The sequence below is a fragment of the Macaca thibetana genome, chromosome 2 (genome assembly GCF_024542745.1).
Source record: "Macaca thibetana thibetana isolate TM-01 chromosome 2, ASM2454274v1, whole genome shotgun sequence".
In the NCBI taxonomy this organism is placed as follows: domain Eukaryota; kingdom Metazoa; phylum Chordata; class Mammalia; order Primates; family Cercopithecidae; genus Macaca; species Macaca thibetana.
This window is the reverse complement of record NC_065579.1, coordinates 39,152,580-39,178,651: the sequence shown is the minus strand read 5'-3', so window position 1 is coordinate 39,178,651 and position 26,072 is coordinate 39,152,580. Positions and strand designations below refer to the sequence as shown.

General features: G+C 38.4%; 1 protein-coding gene across 5 annotated transcripts in view; it reads left to right on the top strand.

Annotated features, from left to right (window-relative positions):
• STAG1 (stromal antigen 1) overlaps positions 1-26,072 on the top strand; it is a 398,006-nt gene that overhangs the window by 137,933 nt on the left and 234,001 nt on the right. For 2 of the 5 annotated variants that reach the window (XM_050779584.1, XM_050779585.1), the window contains one exon: positions 4,801-4,965. In XM_050779584.1, coding sequence (XP_050635541.1) covers positions 4,801-4,965 — 165 coding nt within the window. Of the gene's footprint in view, positions 1-4,800; positions 4,966-17,571; positions 18,343-21,166; positions 21,288-26,072 lie in introns of those variants that run through there. The other 3 variants (XM_050779588.1, XM_050779587.1, XM_050779589.1) reach the window with 3 other exon arrangements.

Below are 26,072 nucleotides of genomic sequence, written 5' to 3'. Positions count from 1 at the left end.
CAGTTCTCCTGCCTTAGTCTCCTGAGTAGCTAGGACTACAGGCGCGTACCACCACGCCTAGCTAATTTTTTGTATTTAGTGGAGATGGGATTTCACCAGATTGGCCAGGCTGGTCTCAAACTCCTGACCTCAGCTAATCCATCCACACCAGCCTCCCAAAGTGCTGGGATTACAGGCATGAACCATGACACCCAGCCAGTGTAAGTTCTTTGAAAGCCGTGTTTGGGATAGTGGTTACCATGTATGGACAGTGCAGATATAAAGAATCAGTGTGGGTCCAGTCTGGTGAGAGAATAGTTGCCAGTAATCCAAATGGAGAAAAGTTAATGTAAAGAATTAATTGGCTGGGCACAGTGGCTCACACTTGTAATCCTAGCACTTTGGGAAGCCAAGGCAGGTGGATCACTTGAGTCCAGGAGTTCGAGACCAGTCTGACCAACATGGTTAAACCCCATCTCTACTAAAAATACAAAAATTACCTAGGTGTGGTGGCACACACCTGTAATCCCATCTCCTTGGGAGGCTGAGGCAGGAGAATTGCCTGAACCTGGGAAGCAGAGGTTGCAGTGAGCCGAAATTGCATCATTACTTCCAGCCTGGGCAACAGAGTAAGACTCTTTTTTTTTGTTTGTTATTATTATTATTATACTTTAAGTTCTAGGGTACATGTGCACAACATGCAGGTTACATATGTATACATGTGCCATGATGGTGTGCTGCACCCATTAACTCGTCATTTACATTAGGTATATCTCCTAATGCTATCCCTCTCCCCTCCCCCCTGACTCTGTCTTTAAAAAATAATTATTAACTATTTAAAGGCTTCAAATCATTTGTCATTTGGGAATTGCAAATCAAGACAACAATGAGATCCTACTACATACCTATTAGAATGGCTGAAATTTAAAAATCTGACAATATCAGTTTCCTGGGAGGTATGTGATGCAGCAGAACTCTTGATTTTTTTTTTTTTTTTTTGAGACGGAGTCTTGCTCTGTTGCCCAGGCTGGAGTGCAGTGCTTGATCGCAGCTCACTGCAAGCTCCGCCTCCTGTGTTCATGCCATTCTTCTGCCTCAGCCTTCCGAGTAGCTGGGATTACAGGTGCTCGCCACCATGCCCGGCTAATTTTTTTTTTTTTTTTTTTGTATTTTTAGTAGAGACGGTGTTTCAACATGTTAGCCAGGATGGTCTCAATCTTCTGACCTCGTGATCCGCCCACGTTGGCCTCCCAGAGTGCTGGGATTACAGGCGTGAGCCACTGCACTGAGCAGAAATTCTCATTTCTTGCTGGTAGAAATGCAAAATGGTACAGCCACTTTGAAAGACACTTTGGCAATTTCATACAAAGCTAAATTTAGTCTTACTCAAAGTTCCAGCAGTTATACCCCTAGGTATATATACACAGCTGATTTTAAAAATTAAGTCCACACAAAAACCTGCTTGTCAATGTTTTTTATTTGTAATTGCCTAATAGTGGTGACCCAGATGCCCATTATTTGGTAAATGGCTAACAAAATGTGATACAGCCATAGAATGGAATGCTATTCAACAATTTTTTTAAATCGCCACTAAAAGACATGAATGAATGTTTTTGTTTTAAGACAGGGTCTTGCTGTGTTGTTCAGGCTGCAGGGAGTGCAGTGGAACGATCATGGCTCACTGCAGCCTCAGCCTTCTAGGCTCAAGCCATCTTCCTGCATAGCTGGGACTACAGGCACAAGCCACCATGTCCAGCTAATTTTTTTGTTCTCTCTTTTTTTTTTTTCCCTCCTTTATTTTATCTTTTGATATTTTTTATTTTTATTTCTTGTTAATTGTTAAATTTATTTATTTTTTATTTTTTTGTAGAGAAGGAGTCTTGCTTTGTTTCCCAGGCTGGTCTTAAACTCTTGGCCTCAGCAATCCTTCTGCCTCTTCCTCTCAATGTACAGGGATTAGAGGTGTGAGCCACCATGCCCAGCCAGACATGGATCTTAAATGCATATTATTAAAGTGAAAGATGTTAGTCTGAAAGGCCTACATGTTGTTTGACTCCAGTTGCAAGTTGAACATCCCTAATCCAAAAATCTGAAATCTGAAATGCTCAGAAGTTCGAAACTTTCTGAATCCCAACATATAGTCACATAAAATATTCCACACATAACCTTATGTGACGGGTCACAGTTAAAACCAAGATCAAGGCAAGATGCAGTGGCTTACCCCTGTAATCCCAGCATTTTGGGAGGTGTGACAAGCAGATAGCTTGAGCTCAGGAGATCGCGACCAGCCTGGGCAACATAACAAAATCCCTCTACCAAAAAAAGATAGCTGAGTGCGGTGGCTAGTGCTTATAGTCCCAGTTACTCAGGTGGCTTAGGCTGGAGGATTGCCTAAGCTTGGGAGGTGGAGGTTGCAGTGAGCTGTGATCGTGCCACTGTACTCCAGCCTGGGTAACAGAGTAAGACTGTGTCTCAAAAAAAAAAAAGAAAAAGAAAAAGGGTCAAAACTTTGTTTCATACACAAAATTATTAAATATATTATGGCCGGGCACGGTGGCTCACACCTGTAATCCCAGCACTTTGGGAAGCTGAGGTGGGCAGATCACCTGAGGTCAGGAGTTCAAAACCAGCCTGACCAACATGGAGAAACTTTATCTCCACTAAAAATAGAAAATCAGCCGGGCATGGTGGCTCATGCTTGTAATCCCAGCTATTCGGGAGTCTGAGGCAGGAGAATCGCTTGAACCCAGGAGGCAGAGGTTGCAGTGAGCCGAGATTGTGCTGTTGCAATCCAGCCTGGGCAACAAGAGTGAAACTCCGTCTCAAAAAAAAAAAGTATGTAAAATTCCTTTCAGGCTATGTGTGTAAGGTATATATGAAACATAAATGAATTTTATGTTTAGACTTGGGTTCCATCCCCAAGATGTCTCATTATGTATGTGCAAATATTCTAAAATTTGAAAAATCTTGAAAGTCTGACACACTTCTTATTCCAAGCATTTCAGATAAGGGGTACTCAACCCATATATTAATATGTGGAAAAAAGGAAACTATGATGATGATTTAAAAAGTAAAAACTAGTTGTTTCCTGAGAAGGGGAAGACAGAAGGTTCAATGGGCAATACACAGGATTTTTAAAGCAAACTGTTTTCCATAATAACCTTTAATTGTGCATACACAACACCAGTCATTGGTCAAAACCCTTAGAACTTCACAGAACAAAGAGTGAATGTGTTTTTTTCTTTCATAATTGAGATTTTGTTGGTGTGTTGAGGATTAGTACACAGACATTTCAATTGGTGCGTACTTCTTAACATACATACCGAAAATTTTTTTAAAAAGTTTGTAATTATTTTTTAAAGTTATTCCAGTGACTTTCTAGCTTAAAATTTGGAGGCAGATTTTCCTTGAGGCTATCAAGTACCAGCATCTTCATATGTTGATAAGCTGTTAAATACACTTCTCCAATTCAGTTAAAAGCATACATACAGCATACTCAATTTTTCAGTCTTTCACTGCACATTAACAAAGTTATTAGGAAAACAGGAGAACCACAACCAAAGATGTTAGAGTGCGCACAATTCTGACAGGGAGAGCCATTATCAAGGAGTGATTTTTTTGTTTGTTTGTTTTTGTTTTTGTTTTGTTTTGTTTTTTTAAAGAAAATCCTGCTAAAGGGCACTTTGGGAGGCCGAGGTGGGCAGATCACAAGGTCAGGAATTCGAGACCAGCCTGGCCAATATGGTGAAACCCCATCTCTACTAAAAATACAAAAATTAGCTGGGAGTGGTGGCGGTCAAGTTAGTCCCAGCTACTTGGGAGGCTGAGGCAGGAGAATTGCTTGAACCTGGGAGGTGGAGGTTGCAGTGAGCTGAGATTGCACCACTGCACTCCAGCCTGGGCGATAGAGCGAGACTCTGTCTCAAAAAAAGGAAAGAAAGAAAATTCTGCTGAAAAACCAACATGGAATAGAAATAATTTAAAGTATCCAAGACATTAAAATGCAAAAAATTTTTTTTGATTCAGGACTATGACTCCATATTGCCATTTTATATGCTTTGTATTTTAGGATATGAAAAGTAACCCCCATCTATGGAATGTTAAGCTGACAGCCAAGACAGTCAAAACCTCCCACAATTCAGTATCCCACCCTATTTTCTGGTTGTACCAAAAAATACCCAGTGAATGATTTCACCTCTTAAAAACAAAAAGCATTTACAGTTTAACAATGGGATGTGGGTGGGATTCCCTTCTTCTTAAAAATGTTTCTAGAGCTACTAAACAACTTGCATTTATACAATAGTTGATAAAAATATTCCTCTGGATTGTACTAGAATAGAGGCACCACTGATAATAGTATATGATATTAATCAGACTTGGCTTCTTTTTCTCCGGCTTCACCAGAAGCTGGACTCTTCTTGGTTTTGCTTCGTCCATTTTCTGCAGGTAAATCTATATTTATATATGATATAAATATATATAATTATATATACACGTATACATATGTATATATTTTTTAAATAACGGCAAGGTCTTGAATCGCTTGAACCTGGGGGGAGGATGCTGCAGTGAGCTAAGAGAGTGCCACTGCACTATATCCTGGGCGACAGAGCACGACTCTGTCTCAAAAAACAAAGTTACCGTCATACCTTTTATATATAAACTTATGTTTTGCTCTTTGTACTTTTTTTAATCACTGAGAAGAAATTTTAAAGGTTTTTTTGGTTAGGGATTATATTTCTTCTATAGTAGTGATCATTTTATATGAAGCAAAGTAAACCTAAATCGAATTTAATGTTTTTTTTTTATCTTTTTATTCAGTCTACAAATAAGAAACCTCGAAAATCTCCAGGTGAGAAGAGCAGAATTGAAGCTGGAATTAGAGGAGCAGGCCGTGGAAGAGCTAATGGGCACCCTCAACAGAATGGTGAAGGGGAGCCTGTTACATTATTTGAGGTGGTGAAACTGGGGAAAAGTGCAATGCAGGTAAATTTTAAGTTTTTATTTCATGTATAAAGCAATACGGTTAATAACTTATGTGGAATCAGTTAGTGTATATATTGGCACTTTATATACTTCTGTTGATTACGTAAGCAACCTTTCAGTTTATCCTGAAAGGTTTTTATTTTGCTTTGTTTTGCAAAGAGTGTCAGGAATGGGTGTTTAATAGTAAGATGTACTTTTGTTTAAATTGTTCTAAGTAAAAAGGTCTACTAGAAGCTGCCCAAGAGAATTTTTATTGTCTTGATATATTTTTTCGGAATCTGATTTAGTATAAGTAACATGTGTCTTTTAGAGTATTTGAAAGAAGAAAGGGTATAAAAAAAATTCTTAAGTAGTGAATTAGGAATAATCAGAACTACATCATTTGTAACTGCCTCCCTTTCCCTTTCCCTTTCCCTTTCCCTTCCCCCCTATTTTTTTGTTTTTGAGACAGTGTCTGGCTCTGTCGCCTAGACTGGAGTGCAGTGGCCTGATCTGGTCTCACTGCAAGCTCTGCCTCCCGGATTCACACCATTCTCCTGCCTCAGCCTCCTGAGTAGCTGGGACTACAGGTGCCCGCCACCACGCCTGGCTAATTTTTTGTATTTTTTTTAGTAGAGATGGCATTTCACTATGTTAGCCAGAATGATCTCGATCTCCTGACCTCATGATCCACCCGCCTCGGTCTCCCTAAGTGCTGGGATTACAGGCATGAGCCACCGCACCAGAGATGGTGTTTCACCATGTTAGCCAGGATGATCTTGATCTCCTGACCTCATGATCCACCTGCCTCAGCCTCCCAAAGTGCTGGGATTACAAGGCATGAGCCACTGCCCCAGCCGTAACTTTCTTACTCTTTTATCTCTTCTCATTTAGTCCATAAATATTAAGTATTCTGCAGGAGCACTATTCTCACTCATGCATTATAAGGATAAGCCATAATTGTTTTTCTTTAGTGTGTATATTTTTATCACTATCATAAAATGTGTTTATGTTTGTCTCTACTTTTTTAAAAATTTTAAAACGATAGAGGTGGAATTATTTGGCTAAAGGATATTTTTAAACTGTGAGATATATGAACACTATATTTCTCTCCCATAAATTGTACTGTTGCACCTTTCACAAGAAGTGTACAGGAGAATTGCTTGGACCCAGGAGGTGGAGGTTGCGGTGAGCCGAGATTGTACCACTGCACTCTAGCCTGGGGTACAGAGCCAGACTCCATCTCAAAAAAAAAAAAAAACGGTAATTGTGAAACAGAATTACTATTAGAACTAAAACAGACAACTTTTCATTAGTATACTTTCTATTTTTTTTTTTTTTAGCCTATATTTCTTTTTAAAGCCCTTAAGGGTGTTTAGTGTTTCTTTCTTTTTATGTATGTTACCAGATTGATATGTTGTGTTCAAGAGTCTTGGAATTTGTGTGGGCAGGGAAGGAGGTGAAATAGTGGGATGATGCTAAATGGTGAAACATGTATTGAAGTTCCAGTTACCCAAAGCAATGGATGACAATATGTAAATTACATAAGTTTAATATAAAAATAGATTTGTGACCTTTTGCCATTAAGCTTGATAATTTATTCATTATACTTCTGTTTTTGAGACAGACTCTTGCTCCATTGCCCAGGTTGGAGTGCAGTGGCACGATCTTGGCTCACTGTAACCTCCACCTCCCAGGTTCAAGGGATTCTTGTGCCTCAGCCTCCTGAATAGCTGGGATTACAGGTGTGCGCCAGCACTTCCAGCTAATTTTTGTATATTTAGTAGAGATGGGGTTTCACCACGTTGGCCAGGCTGGTCTCAAACTCCTGACCTCAAGTCTTGCACCCACCTCTGCCTTCCAAAGTGCTGGGCTTACAGGCATGAGTCACCATGCCCGGCCTCATTATACTTTAATAGAAGAATTGTTAACAAGTTACGGAAGCATTAATTTTAAAGACGTTTTCTGTTGTTTCCTACCTTTAGGTAGAAATACAAGCAGTAAAATGAGAGAAGTATATTTTTATGTAAAATTTTAATAATTGCATTTCAGGTATTTTGCTTCTTTTTTTTTTTTTTTTTTTTTTTTTTAATGGAGTCTCTGTCACCAGGCTGGAGTGCAGTGGCGTGATCCCTGATCACTGCAACCTCCGCCTTCCAGGTTCGAGTGATTCTCCTGCCTCAGCTTCCAGAGTAGCTGGGACTACAGGCACACGTCACCATGCCCAGCTAATTTTTTTATTTTTAGTAGAGACAGGGCTTCACTACATTGGCCAGGATGGTCTCGATCTCCAGACCTCGTGATCCACCTACCTCGGCCTCCCAAAGTGCTGGGATTATAGACGTGAGCCACGATGCCCGGCCTTCCTTCGCTTTTTTTAAATGTAAGACTTTATTTTATCAGATATTTATGTAAAAATAATTTTCATGCATATTGTATTAAAGCTTAATGCCCGTCCTTATTTTTAATATGAACAAACTCTTACTGTCATCTATATTTAAAATAAAACATTGACCAATAGGAGTCTTTTCAGTTTTAATTTACGGTATTCATCCATATTAGTGTTTTCTAATTATGCTCTTTTGTGCTGTGTCTCTTCTGCTGAAACTTTTTAATTTTTTTTTTTTTTGGCGAATGAGTCTCTATCAGCTAGGCTGAAGTACAGTGGACGATCTCAGCTCACTGCAACCTCTGCACTGCAGGTTCGAGAGATTCTCCTACCTCAACCTCCCGAGTAGCTGGGGTTACAGGTGCCTGCCACCATGTCTGGCTAATTTTTTTTTTTTTTTTTTTGTATTTTTAGTAGAGATGGGCTTTCACCATGTTGGCCAAGCTGCTCTCAAACTCCTGACTTCCAAGTGATCTGCCCACCTTACCCTCCCAAAGTGCTGGGATTACAGGCATGAACTGTTTTTGGCTGAAACTTTTTGTTTCTCATTTTCTGAAAGATAATGATCAGTAGTCAAGACTCTGGTACCTTCCATAATTTGGTTTTAACCCACCTTTCAATTTCTTGTTACTGTTTCTTGAAATCTGCTTCATTTTATTTTTACTTTACTGTAATTTTAATTATTAATATTATATTTTTACTATATTTGAAATAATTTATAAACTTTTGTGATTTTTTTTTTTAATGTGCCCGTCTGTTGGGACCTTTTTTTCCTATGAATTTACCTTCTGATTTTTATTATTTGTGCAGTACTTCCTAAAATAGCTGGGTTATGATTTACTTAACTAGATTTTATTTGAATTGTTTGCAGTTTTGTTGTATTAAAAATAGTACTTCTTTCGACTGGGTGCGGTGGCTCACGCTTGTAATCTCAGCACTTTGGGAGGCTGAGGCCGGTAGATCACTTGAGGTCAGGAGTTTGAGACCAGCCTGGCCAACATGGTAAAACCCCATCTCTACTAAAAATACAAAAATTATCCCAGGAAGTGGAGGTTGCAGTGAGCCAAGATTGTGCCACTGCACGCCAGCCTGTGTGACAGAGCGAGACTCCGTCTCAAAAACAAAAAAACAAAGAGCAAGATAATACAAGTAGACATCAGTGATTTAGAAACAAAGTAGGTATTTCTGTGGTTTGTATGGAAGAAAACTAGGAAGTGATGAACAGGATTGGGTTTAGGGCAGGGAAGCGTATACTTAGAGCCAGGAGTTTGGCTGTTGAGTGTTAAAGTGCTTCACGAAGAATAGGAGAATCGAATTGGGCTTATTACGTGAAGCCAAGGCCTAATGTGAGTCTCCCCATTTGTAAAGCAGGGTGAAGGAAAGTGCCAATAACTACTGCATAGGCTTATGTTTAGAGTAATTGTGTATCTCAAGTTGCCCTTGAGACACCCAGTTTGTGCTTATTGTCCCTGTATTTATTAATAGAAGCTCCTTTAATATTCAGAAGGATAGTAGTTTACATGGCAATTTATATTAAAACATCACTTACAGGAAATCAAAAGCTGAGGAAAGGGAGAAGACAGACATAATTCTTGTAACTGACACCTGAATTGAAATGTCTGTTCCTTTGGTTGTTGACTGGGTCTGTGAAAATTCCCAATGTTGTCTTAGGGAAGAGTCTGAATATTCCCACTCTTCTCTTTTATGTGATCTGGTTCTGCCATGGAGGTAATGACAGAAACATAAGAGGGGAGGGATAAATAATAAAGTAATAAATAAGTATGTCAAAGATGCTAGAGAGATGAAAGAAGAAATTCTGTCTTATACAAAATAAAGGAACAGATGAAACAAGATATGAAAAAGGAGCAGCCTTGAAAATTGAAAGTAAATTCTTAAAAGTAAAAAAAAAGCAGTACATTATGTTATTGAGGAAAAATACTGCTTTAGGTGCCATGAGAGAGAGAATTCAAGTATTGGCATTTATTAGACATTCAGTTAGAATGTAGCCCAGAGAAATAAGGAGGTAAGAAAACATGAAAGAGCCATTTAAATACTTTGGTATAGATTGAAGGGTTCCAGAATATACCAAGGGAAGAAATCAGAGGGAAGAAAAGAGATAAAGTGATTTTTTCCCCCCTTCCACATTTATTTTAAGTTCAGGGGTACGTGTGCAGGGTATGGAAGTTTGTTACATAGGTAAATGTGTGCCATGGTGGTTTGCTGCACAAATCATTGCATCACCTAGGTATTAAGCCCAGCGTCCATTAGCTGTTCTTCCTGATGCTCTCCCTTCTCCTATCCCCCACCCTCTAGCGGGCCCCATTGTTGTTTCCCCACTGCACCAATGTGTTTAGCTGTTCTCATCATTCAGCTCCCACTTACAAGTGACAACATGAGGTGTTTGATTTTCTGTTTCTGCTTAGGTTTGCTGAGCATAATGGCTTTCATCACCATCTATGCAAACAACACGATCTTGTTCCTTTTGTTTTTTTTTTTAAAGACAGAGTCTCGCTCTGTTGCCCAGGCTGGAGTGCACTGGCATGATCTCAGGTGACTGCAGCCTCCTTCTCCTGGGTTCAAGCGATCCTCCCACCTCAGCCTCCCAAGTAGCTGGGACTACAGGTACATGCCACCATGCCCAGCTAATTTTTTTATTTTTAGTAGATACAGGGTTTTGCCATGTTTCCCTATGCTGGTCTTGAACTCCTGTATTGAAGTGATCCTCCTGCCTCAGCCTTCTAAAGTGCTGGGATTACAAGATTGAGCCAGCACACCCAGCCTAATCTCTTTCCTTTTAATGGCTGCATGCATACCACATTTTCTAGTCTATTATTTTTGGGCATTTGGGTTGATTTTATGTCTTTCCTATTATGAATAGTGCTGCAGTGAACATACATGTGCATGTATGTTTATAATAGAATGATTTATATTCCTTTGGGTGTATACCCGATAATGGGATTGCTGGTTCAAGTGGTATTTCTGGCTTTAGTTCTTTGAGGAATCACCAGACGGTCTTAGATACAGTTTTTGAAGAGATAATTTTGGAGAAATTTCCAGACAAATTTCCTTTGATCCAAAGTTTGTTCTCAGGAGTGAGCAAGATAAGTGAAAATAATTACATAGCTGTAAATAGTATAGTATAACTGAAGTATTAAGGAAATTTTGAAAGATTTCGTCAAGGAATGTCTGATCCTTTTCTTTATAATGCAGTTAATGTTGAAATACACAGTAAAATAAATTCTCCTGGTAAATTGCATTATACTTGGAAGAATAAAAATGTGCTTTTTAAAAGTTTGTATTAAAGAGGAAATACACAGAGTTGTAACGTGAATATTAGTGAAAGAAATGTTAGTGAAAATGTTGCAGCCAGCTAAAGCATTATTTGGATAGATGTGTTATCTTAAGGGCATTAATGCTAAGCAAAAGCAAAAGAAACCAGAAAGAAGAACAGCAAACCTAACATTACTGTGAAGAGAGGAATAATAAAAGTAGAAATGGAAGTTAAATAGAAAGGTTAAAGAAGGTCAACTAAACCCAAATATTTGAGTTTAAGAAAACTTTAGGAACAGGAGGTTTTATCTTAGGAATACCAAGATGGTTTAATATTAGAAAATCTTTTAGTATAATGTCCAAATAATCTCATTACAGGAGGAAAAAGCCTATACTTACCTGAAGTGATGTAGGATGTTTGGAAAAATTATGTGATAAAATATAGCTAATAGTTTTTATAAACAGAGACTTTTGATAAATTAGGAACAAAAGGAAACTTCCTTAGCTTGTAAAGGTTACCTCCTCCAAACCTACAGCTCAGATTATGTCGTTTTTAAATAACAGTGAAATTTAGGTGTATTCCCAGGATACAAGCATATATCACTGCTCTTCAGTACTGAAACACCTAGCCAATGCATTAAAAAAAGAAAAGAAAAAAAGAAAGAAGAGCTATAGCAATTGAAGAGGAAGATGCAAAAGTATCCCTATTGGAAGAGGATATAATTGTGTTGAAATTTCAAGAGAAACCATAGACTGTTAGAACTAATGAGAGTGTTCAGCAACACTCTATCCAAATTTAATTTGGATAGAAAATTAAAATTAAAAAAATCAGTAGCCTTCTGTATGGCATTAATAACCAATTAGAACAAGTAATCAGAAACAAGAGCATATTCAAGATAGAAGTAAAATCAGTGAAGTACAAAATAAAAATCTAATAAAAAATGTGGGTGGAACAGAATAAAATACTATTTTAAAAACCCATCATATTGAGTAATTAAAAAGGCCTGACTATACCAACAGTCAGTAAGGTTGTAGAACAACAACTCATGAGAGTACAGATCTGTGTACAGATTCTCCTTTAGAGAATATTTTGGTAATATCAAGAAGAGTTGAATGACTGACTATCCCGTTTTCATTCAGTCAGTAAATATTTAATGAGTGTTTACACTGTGGAAACCACTTTTTTCCTTCTTTTCTTTACTGAGAATGTAACATTAAAGAAAACCAATTCAATTCTTAGATATAACCTCTGTATACAATTTTTTTACATGTTTATAAAAGGCATATATAGGAATGAATTTTTTTCATTGCTTTGTTTATACTAAAAAAAAATCCCAAATTTCTATAATAAACAGGATAATTGATAAACTGTGGCATATTTAAACTCTGAAAAAAAATTCTTATTATTTTTTTAAGACACAGTCTTGCTCTGTTGCACAGACTGGGGTGCCAGTGACATGGTCCCAACTCACTGAAACCTCTGCCTCCCAGGTTCAAGTGATTCTTGTGCCTCAGCCTCCTAAGTAGCTGGGATTACAGGTGTGCGCCAGTATGCCTGGCTAAATTTTTTGTGTTTTCAGTAGAGACAAGGTTTCCCAATGTTGGCCAAGCTGGTCTCGAACTCCTGACCTCAAACAGTCCGCCTGCCTTGGCCTCCCAAAATGTGCTGGGATTACAGATGTGAGCCCCCATGCCTGGCCTGAAATTCTTCACTGTATTTAAAATGAGTAAACTAGAGTTCTAGGTACCAGTACAAATAAATTTTTAAAATGGATTTTAAGGGTTCAGTGCAAATTGCAGAATGATGCATTAGCACATGATGCTACAGTACTTATAAGGGGTGTGAACATATACTCAAGGTTATTTAACATCATGTTTTTTATATTGATTACTTTCTGAAAAAATAGGAGAAAAAGGATAGGACCACAAAGGTTTGTATGATACACAGGTATATACCTCAGAGATTTTGTGGGTTTGGTTCCAGTGAGTCATACAAACTTTTTGGCTTCCTAGTACATATAAAAGTTATATTTACCCTATGGTGTATTGTATGTGCAATATCATTATGTCTGAAAAAAACCAATGTATGTACCTTAATTAAGAATACTATTTAAAAATGCTAACGAACATCTGAACCTTCAGTGAATCATAATCTTTTTGCTAGTGGAAAGTCTTCCTTTCATGAAAGATTTCTCTGTAGTATGCAATGCTGTTTGATAGCATTTTACCACAGTAGAACTATTTTCAAAATTGGAGGAAGTCCTCTCAAACCCTGTCACTGCTTTATCATATAAATTTATGTAATATTCAGAATCCTTTGTTGCCATTTCAACAGTGTTCACAGCATCTTCACAAGGAGTAGGAGTTTGGTAGGCAGTAGCAGAAGACGTTTCTTAATATAGAAACAGGAAATGCAAAGATAAAATCTATTACCAACCATAGAGGACATAAGATGCCCTTGTAAAAATAGAGCTGAGAGAAACTACATTCTGAGCATTGAATGTTTTGACTTTTTGTAAAATTGATGGTATTTTAGAAAGTAAATGACTTGTTTGTATTTTCATTTTTAGAAATGCCTTTCTGGGAGCAATTTAGATGATGATTTGGTGGGCAAGTAAGGCTGGAATCAGACCAATCAAAGGCTTTTTTTTTTTTTTTTTTTTCCAAATATAAACACTGACCATTAGGGAACTAAAGAAAGTTCAAATTGATTGATTGATTGATTGATTGATTGATTGAGACGGAGTCTTGCTCTGTTGCCCAGGCTGGAGTGCAGTGGCGTGATCTGGGATCACTGCAAGCTCCGCCTCCCAGATTCACGCCATTCTCCTGCCTCAGCCTCCCGAGCAGCTGGGACTACAGGTGCCTGCCACCATGCCCAGCTAATTTTTTTTTGTATTTTCAGTAGAGACAGGGTTTCATTGTGTTAGCCAGGATGGTCTCGATCTCTTGACCTCGTGATCCGCCCGCCTCCGTCTCCCGAAGTAGAGCGTTCAAATTTATAGAAGGTCAGTGAGAATGGAGAGGAAGTGATAGATTCTGCAAATATTAAGGCTCTGGAATGATTATGAAAAATGAGAAAGAGGAAGAAATCTAAGGTGGTCCCCAGTTGTTTGACTTGGTAATGTTGACTGAAAGAAAATTTGTGTGACTATAGGTATTGGAGGATGGCTATGAGAGTAGTTTGTACATTCTGACTTTTAGATCTGTGACATTAAATACATGTTGAATTTTGGAACTTTCAAGCTATGTATTTAGTCTAAGTGATACTTTTTACTTTAGTAGTTATGAGTTAATAAGAGCTTAAGTGAATTTCTGTAATCCATTGGCATTTTCATTTTGTGCATCTATATATCAACTATAAAAGTTGGACTATAGGACCGGGCATGATGGCTCAGTCCTGTAACCCCAGTACTTTGGGAAGCTGAGTCAGGCAGATCTCTTGAGCCAGGAGTTGGAGACCAGCCTGGGCAACATGGCAAAACCCCATTTCAACCAAAATACAAAAATTAGCCAGGTATGGTGGCATGTGCCTGTAGTCCCAGCTACTCAGGAGGCTGCGGTGGGAGAATCACCTGAGCCCGGGAAGTCAAGGCTGCAGTGAGCTGTGATTGTGCCACTGCACTCCAGCCTGGGCAACGGGAGTGAGATTCTGTCTCAAAAAAAGAAGTTGGACTGTCATTTATTCATTCAACAAAAATTCCAAGCTAATTGGGTTAGGCACAGGGCTACAATATTAATTAAACTCACCTGACCCTTATCTTCATGGACTTTCTAGTCTTAGAAGAAGAAATAGTTTATACCAATCAAATTATCTATTAATATACAATTATAAACTGTTGATTAACACTAAGCAAACTTTCTTTGGTCTTAGTGTAGTGATAACAGCTTATGTGAATAAGGAACTGTTGTTAGCCTATAAATTAAGTATACTTAGTGAGGCAATTTGGTCTTCTGTTTGCTTTTGACAACTGACTTTGAAGGTGAAACTAATTTTGTCCATTTAAATATGATTGGGCAAGAGGTAGGTGTCTTAGAGATTGTGATCAGACATTCTCTGTCCCTTAGAGTTAGTAAGCTTTGTTCTAGTGTCAAAAAAAGTATGGACTTTTATAGTGACATTGTTTTCTTCCAACTTCTGAATTATAGATGGGTTATACATGCCAAATCGCTTCGTATCATCAAACAGAGAGGAATTCTCCCCCAGTAGGTAGCTGGGCTTGAGTTTTACTCTATGACTATACCAAGGAAAGAGGAAAGCAGCTTTGGGTTTATTTAAATTCCACCTGTTAACTCCTAAGTTGTAGAACTGACAGTTATATAGTAACTGTAATAGGGCTTGTATGCATTTCTGAGCTATTAATAGAATGGATATAAGTGTTTTAATAATCTTCTAACGTTCATTGAGAAGCTTGAAAGTTTCAAGAAGTATTAAAATGGCCAAAGAATGTATAAGGATTGTAATTATAAACAAATGGTACTGATACATTAGATGAGAGGACACATGTACTGTTGATTGAAATGAAACTTTATGACAAAGATGGGGAGAACACATTGAAAGACAGAAATACTGTAATGAAGTTAAAGAGTAAAATTTTGTTGAACTAAGCAAATATAAGTACTTGAATAGAATTAATTAATACTTGAGTGTATAATACAAGAAATGTGTTAATAGCTGTGACTGCTACGGTGCAAAATATTGGGTATAGAATTTAAAATCATATAATATTCTAAGCATTTAGAGTTTTTGCCTGAAGATAAAATAGGAAAACTGAAAATAACTGTTGTTTAACCAAGATAGATGTTTATTTCTCTCGTATGTAAAAGATCATAGATACGTGGTCTTTTCCATGGGGAGTGGTGGATTGTGAAATAATTGAAATTCTTAATATTTTAATAATCATTAAAGTATATTTTATTGTAATTTTAGCAGTATACCTTTTGATGTTTGTCAAAATTGGATTTTCCATTTTAAAAAGGAAGAAGCTGCTAAGGCAGCCCAATGGGAGGCAGCTGACTCTAGGTCTTTATTCCAGGCCCCCTCTGGATATCCTCCTGTGCTGTTTTCATTCCTCTTGCCTGGCCCTGTTAGGTAATCTGGGCCTGACGCTTCTTACCTAGTGGTGAAGGCCAGATATATCGCACCTAATGCGTACCATGAACAAGTTAATGTGCTACGTGTTGGGGTGAGGTGAGGAGCAGGGTGGGTCCCAGGCTGGTCCCAGGCACTGGGCTTTTGAGAGGAACTGTTCCAGTTTATATCCCTTATTTCTGAAAGAACATGCGTGAGTGACCAGAGCATGGTGCACTTTAGTGAACATACCTTTTTGGATGTTAATTGCCTGCCTGACCCCAGCTGTGGCAGAAAGGATATTTAAAGGCCCACTAGTGCAGCCAGATATCATTGTGTTGGTAGGTGAACCTAGTGAGCATCCACAATTTGGAAAAGGAAGACCTGAGCCAATGATAACAACACTCTTGTCACAAATTATTATTGCCAAGTTGTCTGTGCCTTTGAACTCAGACAAAGAAGCTGAGCTGCCAGTGACTCTTTTGTGACTGCCATTGGCTCCATTCTAAGTACATGGTGGTTGTGCATTACAAGCAGTGCATCATCTATATCAAGTTGTAGCAGAAAACCTTTCAGAAGACTGTCTGCAGTGGACATTGCTGGGCCCTGCCTATTTTGAGGGGAGGGCTAAGGATAAATTACTCTTAGGCCTGTGGCAGCCCCAGAATGCAGTTGTATAAGGAGTCCTTCTGCTGGTAATCTCTATGTGGATAAGAAATTGCCACCTACTTATACCCACCATGAAATATTTGGCAGTTAACCTTAGCGTTGCCATTGTAGTGGTCCTGGTGGCCATTGTTGCTGGCATTGTAGTTCTGGTGATCACCATCAGGAGAAAGTTGGGGAAATATAAGAAGATAGAGATCAAGGATTGAGGGAGTTGAATATATGGGCAAGTGTATTAGTTTGTTCTCACATGGCTATCAGGAAATACCTGAGACTGGGTAATTTGTAAAGAAAAGAGATTTCATTGACTCAGTTCTGCATGGCTGGGGAGGCCTCAGGAAACTTATAATCATGGTGGAAGGCACCTCTTTATAGGGCGGCAGGAGAGAAAATGAGTGCTAGCAGGGGAAATGCCAGATGCTTATAAAACCATCAGATCTCATGAGAACTCACTGTCATGAGAACAGTATAGGGGATACCGCCCCCATGATTCAGTTACCTCCCACCGGGTCTGTCCCATGACACATGGGGATTATGGGAATTACAATTCAAAATGAGATTTGGATAGAGACAGAGCCAAACTATATCAGCAAGTATGAGTCTGTAGTAGGGAAGATATAAAGGAAGGGTTCATGATCAATTCAGATTGAAACTTAATTCTTGGCCCAAGGCAGATACTTCCTCCATCATCATCCCCAACTTACCTTCCTCCCTTTCCTTCCATTCTTCAGTTTGATGGTTTTGACGCATGATCTTTCTGACTTCATGTCCCAACTTTTCTTGAAGTGCTGTTTCTAATATTGTTTCTTCCTTTTGGTCCAGGGTCAAGAAATATGACTCTTGAATTCAGCAAAGGTAGACGTAAGAGGTCTCCATTGAATGATGTCTTTGATAGTATGTAAAGAAAAAGGTTAAGATGATACCCCAGGGTCATTTCAAAGTGATAGAATACCTTTTAAAGGTTTAATGAGTTTACGTGAGGAACAGTGCTTTTATTTCTTGCATTTAATTTTTTAAATTAACTCTCTCTGGTTCCAAATGGAAAGATTTGGCATCTTCATCCTGAATTCTACTTTATAGTTACCTTGTTGAAAAGAAAATTTTGGCTTTATTTGAACTTGCACAGTAGCCATATTTGAACTTGCACAGTAGCCATATTTCTTGTCTGTTTTACCACCAATGCATGTGCTTTGCTTCTCACTTAACAGATTTTTGTTTTTTTCAAATAAAGATGGGGTATCAGTGTTGCCCAGGCTGACCTCGAACTTCTGGGCCCAAGTGATCCTCCCCTGCCTGAGCCTCCTGAGTAGCTGGGACTACAGGTGCATATTGCCGCGACGCCTAGCCGAGGGAATCTTATTTTTTTTTGCTTAAACATTTTTTTCTATCTTCTTCTTCTTCTTTTTTTTGGAAAAAAGACTCTGTCCACAAACTGCCAGTGTTTATTCTGCAGGTCACTCATTAAAGCTATTAGTAATATTTTATTACGTAAAAATGTTTGCACATATTTTGTCTTTGATAATTTTGCAGCGACTTTCTTAATATAACAAGTCTAATGAAATATAATAAAATATGGGGAAAGCATAAAGTGAAAGATTGAATTTCAATCAGATTATGCAAAAAACAAAACAAAACATCCAACCAAAACCAATACAGCTTTTTCGGGGGGTCCTGGTGAGAGGTTGTGCATCATCAGATAAAATAAATGGAACTTCACAGATAACTAATTGGATAGATGAAATATTTACATCCATCAGTGAACTATTAAACCAGGGCACATGTTTTAGAACTGATTGATTAATTTGATCCTCAGAAATTTTCAGATTTTATAACCCATGGTATTTTCCACAATTGTGTTTTTATAAAGCTATCATCATTGAACCTGTTTAGAGATTCAGCTGAATTACCTTTATACCCATTCAGTTTTATACTCTACAGTTACAGCTCATCATCTTGTGCATGTCTTAGACCGATATTTGGAACTGGTCCAGGATATTTTACAGTAAGTCCTGGTCATATGAGTAACATTTAGGTTATTTGAGCATAAAAGCAAAGTGCTAAATATAAACTGCATTTCTCCCAGTCTTTTAGTTTTTAGTCATGAAGTGTTTGAATTGTCTTCTGTTTCTCAGAGATAATATGCATTTCTATTTTATTTATTTAGAGATGAAGTCTCACTCTGTTGCCCAGGCTGGAGTGCAATGGCACGATCTTGGCTCACTGCAACCTCCACCTCCTGGATTCAAGTGATTCTGCTGCCTGGCCTATTTTTTGTTTTTTGTTTTTTTGGTTTTTTGAGATAGAGTCTTGCTCTGTCACCCAGGCTGGAGTGTGATGGCACGATCTCCTCTCACTGCAACCTCTGCCTCTGGGTTCAAGTGATTCTCCTGCCTCAGCCTCCCAAGTAGCTGTGATTACAGGCACATGCCACCACACCTGGCTAATTTTTTTTTTTTTTTTTTTTTAAAGTAGAGACAGGGTTTCACCATGTTAGTTAGACTGGTCTCGAACTCCTGACCTCAAGTCATCTGCCTGCCTCGGCCTCCCAAACTGCTGGGATTACAGGCATGTGCCACCACATCCGGCCTTGACTGGCTTTTTAAAAATAAAATAGGCCAGGAGCAGTGGCTCACGCCTGTAATCCCAACACTTTGGGAGGCCGAGACGGGTGTATCACCTGAGGTTAAGAGTTCCAGACCAGTTTGACCAATGTGGTGAAACCCCATGTCTATTAAAAATACAAGGCTGGACATGGTGGCTCATACCTCTAATCCCAACACTTTGGGAGACCGAGGCGGGTTGATCACAGGGTCAAGAGTTCGAGACCAGCATGGCCAACATAGTGAAACCCATTCTCTACTAAAAATACAAAAGTTAGCTGGGTGTGGTGGCATGTGCCTGTCGTCCAAGCTACTTGGGAGGCTGAGGCAGGAGAATCGCTTGAACCTGGAAACGGAGGTTGCAGTGAGCTGAGATTGTGCCATTGCATTCCAGCCTGGGTGCCAGAGTGAAACTCCATCTCAAAAAACCAACCAAACAAACAAAAAACAGAAAATAGGCTGGTCAGCAGAATCACTTGAACCCAGGAGGCAGAGTTTGTGGTGAATGGAGATCGTGCCACTGCACTCCAGCCTGGGCAACAGAGGGAGACCAAAAAAAAAAAAAAGGCCAGTGCGGTGGCTCACGCTTGTAATCCCAGCACTTTGGGACGCCAAGGTGGATGGATCACTTGAGGCCAGGAGTTCAAGACCAACCTAGCCAACATAGTGAAACCCTGTTTCTACTAAAAATACAAAAATTAGCCAGCATGGTGGCATGCATCAGTAATCCCTGCTACTCGGAAGGCTGAGGCAGGAGGATCGCCTGAATCCGGGAGGCAGAAGTTGCAGTGAGCCGAGATTGAACCAACCATTGCACTACAGCCTGAGCAACAAGAGCAAAACTCCATCTCCAAAACAAAAACAAAAACAAAAAACCAGAAACAAAAAACCAGTCAAATATAGCAGTGGCGGGTGGCAGGTTGTATACCAACTTTAATGACACAACTTTAATGACACTGATAACCCACTACCATCAGACCAGCGATGTGTATATTTGTATATATCTACTGATTGATTACCCTCCCCAGTAGATAATGAACAAGTGAAGAGCGAATACATGTTTTGCTATTTGTTGAGCAATGCATTAAGAATGTTTTTATGAGGAGAAGATGTTAATATAAAAAGTAGACAAATTTCTAAATTTTCCTTGGACTTGATTAATCTTTACTCTTACTTTGACCTAATATTGTGTTAAGTGTAGGCTAATTTTTTTTGAGACAAACTTTTGCTCTTGTCGCCCAGGCTGGAGTGCAATGGCGTGATCTCGGCTCACTGCAACCTCCACCCCTGGGTTCAAGCTATTCTCCTGCCTCAGCCTCACAAGTAGCAGGGATTACAGGGGCCTGCCTGGCTAATTTTTGTGTTTTTAGTAGAGACGGAGTTTCACCACATTGGCCAGGCTGGTCTCTAACTCCTGACCTCAGATGATCTGCCACCTTGGCCTCCCAAATTGCTGGGATTACAGGCGTGAGCCACTGTTCCTGGCCTGGCTAATTTTTCTTTTTAAGCAGTTTAGTTCTGTTTTCTCTTTATTTTCCTAGAATGAAAAGTAATTCATAGAATATACAGAATGTTTTGGGTCAAAAGCTATAAATTGCTTTTTTTTTTTTTTTGAGGTGTTGTTTCATTCTTGTTACCCCGCTAGAGTGCAAATGGTATGATCTCAGCTCCCTGCAACCTCCACCTTCCAGGTTCAAGCGATTTTCCTGCCTCAGCCTCCCTAGTGGCTGGGATTACAGATGCCTACCACCATGCCTGGCTAATTTTTGTATTTTTAGTAGAGACAGTGTTTCACCATGGTGGCCAGGCTAGTCTCATACTCCTGACCTCAGATGATCCACCTGCCTCGGCCTCCCAAAGTGTTGGAATTACAGGTGTGAGCCATCACGCCCGGCCTCAAATTGCTTTTTTCATTTCATAGCTGTTTGAAAATCCTCAGATGATAGATTAATATTTACTTAAGAGTGAGGTTTTTTTAATTTGTAACATAATTAGAAAGTCTCCGAAATTAACTTTGGATATTTTAACCTGTCTTAAATGAGTCTAGCAGCTTCATGTATAGTTCACATGCTGTTAAAAGGTGTACTTTAAATCAGTAGCTTATCATGATAGACAATTTCTCATTTATGTAACCATCCAATACCAGAGTTAGTGGTAGCTATCTTTTCTTCATAGGATGATTCAGGAATCTAAGCCCCTCCATTTTCTGGCTCTTCTTACCCCTAGAGCCTTCATGTTGTTTGCATTCACTTGGTTGGAAGGGGAGAAAGAGAAGCAGTGTCTACTTCTTAGAAGCCTTTGGCCCCTCTATTTACATTCCATTGATGGGAACTTACCACATACTCAGGTGAGCTAAGTAATATATTTCATGGCTGGATGCTTGCTTCCCCATCCATGTTAGTGCATACAGATTAGTCACACTGCAATTATTTTTAGGTAATTCAAAGGCATGCAGTAAATATTTTGCTTTTGTTTAATTTCTCTAAAACACAGTAGATTATAAAAGCTGCTGATTAGTGGTAAGATAAGAGCATTCACTGCCTTCAAGTTACTTAGAGCTAGAGCCTTGAAGGAAGTTAGAAACTTTAAATAGGAATTTTCTTAGCCTCTGTTCAGTTACATCCAAAAGTACCTACTGTTACTCATGAGCTTAGCCTTTAGCAAATATATTGATGTTATTATTTTTCTGTACTTGCTGACTTCAAACGTGTGGTTTTAAATTAACATGGGTGTTTTAGATAATACTAAGTATCTTCATGATTTCCCTTAAATCATTTTCCACAGGCTTTATCCCTATATATATAGAATTTTATACAGATTATCTAGGACAGATCAAGTAAGTAAAGAGATGACTGTAGTGTTTGTGATTATGATAGTCGTGTGTGTGTATGTGTACACACACATAAAGGATTATACATTTACTGGTTTTATTTAAGTGATGTTTAGGAAAAATGGACTTGATGTATTTAATACTTCATTTATATTATTGTTTATAGATGTTTAAATATATGAAATATGGTGCTTTCTACTAATTGAATTTTCAAAGAGGGAACCTAACTTACTTTAATGCTTCTAGCCAAATTATCCTGCATGTACCCTCAGTAAGAATTGAAATACAGAAAACATTGCGTGAATAAAGCTATATCCAACTATAAATGAGATTTCTTAAAAATTCTTTCTCAGTAGATTTGGGTTGAATATGCTTGTGAAGTTTCTCATTGTACACTAACTTGAATCATGTATGAAGCAAAATCCTTGCAAAAAGCTAATTTACAATTTGTTTCCAAACTACTAAAGAAAACTGAGTGTATGTTGATAGAATTTCTCACTATTTGCTAGGTTTTAGTATTAGCTTTTGAGATAGGAAGACAAAAGAGATTTGTTTCCTTCCAGTGAGGACCTTTGATCTCAGTACAGGAATTCTTAATCTGGAGTCAGTGCTAGAATTCTTGGAGGACATGAACATAGATAGAAAGAGTGGTAAAAAAGAAAAAATTTGAATTGATTAATTTTATTTTTATTTTTAAATTTTTATTTATTTATTTATTTATTTATTTATTTATTTATTTTTGAGTCTCACTCTGTCACCCAGGCTGGAGTGCAGTGGTGCCATCTCAGCTCACAGCATTCGAGTAATTCTCCTGTCTCAACCTCCTTAGTGACTGGGATTACAGGCCACCATGCCCAGATAATTTTTGTGTGTTTTGTTTGTTTGTTTTGAGATGGAGTCTTGCTGTGTTGCCCAGGCTGTAGTGCAGTGGTGTGATCTCGGCTCACTGCAACCTCCGCCTTCCTGGTTCCAGCAATTCTCCTGCCTCAGCTTCCCCAGTTGCTGGGATTACAGGTGCACACCACCACATCTGGCTCCTTTTTGTATTTTTAGCAGACACAGGATTTTACCATGTTGGCCAGGCTGGTCTCAAACTCCTGACCTCAGGTGAGGCCTCCCAAATTGCTGGGATTATAGGTGTGAGCCACTGCTCCCTGCCTGGAATTGATTTAAAAGACATAAGTGAGAAAACTGATCTAGGACAGGTAAAATAATTGTTAAAGGCATTGAAGATGAAATTTGTAGCTGTTCCAGTTTATATAATTATTTGATATTTCTCCCTAAGGCTCTGTAACCCAGATAGTAGTCTAAATTTACTGTTCAGCAAAAAGAACAAGAATGTGAGTTATGATTGGTTCCAGGAATTTCTTTCAGTACTTGTAGTTCATTGAGTGTCCTGAGTTACTTGAAACAAGACAGAGTATAATCTGGCATGTATAGTCTTAGAAAATGTTTATAGATGTCATGCCATTTGCAGCATTAATAGGCTAGGATATGAATGTCTCCTAACTGGATACAGAGAGGACCTGAGAAAACATACTTAAAGTTAAAAGCCTCATGTCCCATATTAAAACTTCATCCTTCACCTGTCACTCAGAGGCTTGAATTGGTATGTTCCTTGCTAGCTTCTCCTCAGACCTACAGAAGTAGGAATTGTGGATTGAAAGATATTGGATGTATCTTCAATAAGAATATCAAAATGCCTCAGCATTATGGCTTGAATTAGGATAGAGAACACTGTGAACCAAGAAACAAAGCTTCAGTGACTGAGCTGGAAGGAGGGGTGACTTACGAGGCTGATTTATCACAAGGTGGAGGAGTGGTGGTAGGAATCCTGGCAAGGGTCCTTAAGGCTGATCAGTCTTCTGAATGCTGATAGAAACAGGATGGCTTGCATGTGACAGTTAGTAGCTAGGAGACAGCAGTTATCATAAAGTACCTAAAAAGGAAGTACTGGAATATTCCAAGGTTACTGGGAGAACAGCCCAGTTTCAGATAAGGGCCAAGGAGGTTTTGTGAACTGGTTGAATGTATAGAGGAATTTTACTGTGTGAACTACTAGTTTATTGTTTTCAGTCCAGATATTTTTAGTGGAAATAGTCTTGAAGGAAGATCAGTGGAAGAATAAAACAGGAGAAAGAAACCAAGAGCGGTATGATATATTAGAGTACCAGGACAGGACAGCGTTGTGCTTTTAACGATTGTTGGTGATACAGATTACATGGTCATTTAAAAAGTTTTATTGGCTTAGGTGTTTAGAATACATTGGCTTTAAAATTGAACAATTGTATAGGCTCTCCAGCAGTTTTTTTTTTTTTTTTTTTTTTTTTTTGCTTTTGAGTGACATGTAGCTGACCCCCCGTTATTCTACAGGTGAAAATATTATGAGAAAACAAATATAGAAAGTTGTCATTATTTAGCTGGGATGGTCTTGGGCAAGTCACTAAACATCTTCCTTCCCCTAGTTTCCTTGTAATTGATTTTCTAATTAGGCTCCCCCCACCCCCCCCCAGACTGTGTCTCACTCTGTTGCTGAGGCTGTAGTGCCATGGCACGATCTTGGCTCACTGCAGCTTTTGCTTCCTGGGTTCAAGCAATTGTTGTGCCTCAGCCTCCCAGGTAGCTGGGATCACAGATGTGCACCACCACACCTGGCTAATTTTTGTGTTTTTAGTAGAGACAGGGTTTCACCACGTTGGCCAGGCTGGTCTCGAACTCCTGACCTCGGGTGATCCACCCACCTCGGCCTCCCAGAGTGCTGGGATTACAGGCATGAGCCCACCATGCCTGGTCTGGAATTGCTAATTTATATGATCCAAATTTAAAGCCTGGCATTATACCATTAGCAACTAGCAAAGGAGTTTTTCTTTCCTTTTTCCGTTATCAGCTCTTGCTAATGGGTCTCTGAGAAACAGGTGGTTAATGTTAACTGTAATTTTAAAAGCATCTGTTACATGTGAGACAAACTCCCTCAGCTCTCCTTAAAACTGTGGTGAGCCTCTTTCAGTTGTGTTTAATATATGAACTTCCCTCATTGCAGGTATTGGCTATGTACCTTTGATACATTTGTATTTCTTTGTTAACCCCCCACCCCCACCTCTTCAACCTCCACACAAAAACCAAAGCAGGATTAAATGTTTTCCTGTATCAGGAACTATGCTAAGCACTTTTTGTAGACACTTAGCACCTTCCACTGTAAAATGTGCATAGTCAGCACTTAGTGATTTACTAAGATGATTTAACAAATTATTTCCTTTTAGATGTATGATTTTTAAAATAACGTTTATTACTTTTTGATTTAACTCATACATACTCTTGTTAGAAATTTAGAAGAAAACTCTAAAAGGAAGAGAAGAAGGTATCACACATAGTCATAATTTTTAAGATTTTGGTTCCTGGTGTTTTATTTGGTGTTTGGCCTAGGCTCATGTTAAAGTTATATTTGTTTTATAAGAGTGGAATGATTTTTTCCACTGTTGGTATTCCTTGAATATATGTGAATTTTTAATACATGGTATTCTGTAATTTCCATTTTTTTGTTTCCATTTTGATTGTGTTATAATTTTTCATTATCCTAAGTAGAAGTAAACATTTAGAAAATCTTAATGACCATGTAATTTTGTATGCGATTCATTTAACTAGGGCTGCTGGGTCCAAAATGTTAATATTTTTAAGATTTTGTATAAATATTACCAAATAGCTCTCCCTACCAGCATTGTAAATACTTATTTTGCAAACCTCTGGCAACACTGAGGGTCATCATTTAAATATATTATTTGTTATTTGAAAGATTAAAATGGTCTATTTGCATTTCTTTGATAAAAAGACAGGTAATTTTTTTTTCTGAAATATTTATCTGTGTTTCCTTTAAAAATCTTTTAAAAATAACTTATGTATGTAATGTAGCAGCAAAATATTAGGGATTGTTTTTGAACTTGCTTAATGATTGAGTAGAACCTACATGTCAGTGGCCAAGAAAATTCTGAAAATGAAGAGTAATGAAGGACTTGCTCTACTGATTTGTAGATTGTATCATAAAACTTCAGAAAATAGTAATGTAAATTAACATGGCTCAACAGCTGGCATCACTTGAGCAGAAATAGACCTAAGTGTAACAATAATGTAACTAATGTTAAAAATTATGTTCTTGTCTGGGCTTGGTGGCACACACTTACAATCCCAACACTTTGGGAGGCGGAGGCAGGAGGATTGCTTGAGCCCAGGAGTTCACTAGCTTGGACAACATAATGAGACCTCACCTTTACAAAAAAATTTTTTTTGTTCTCCTGATACTTTCTCTTG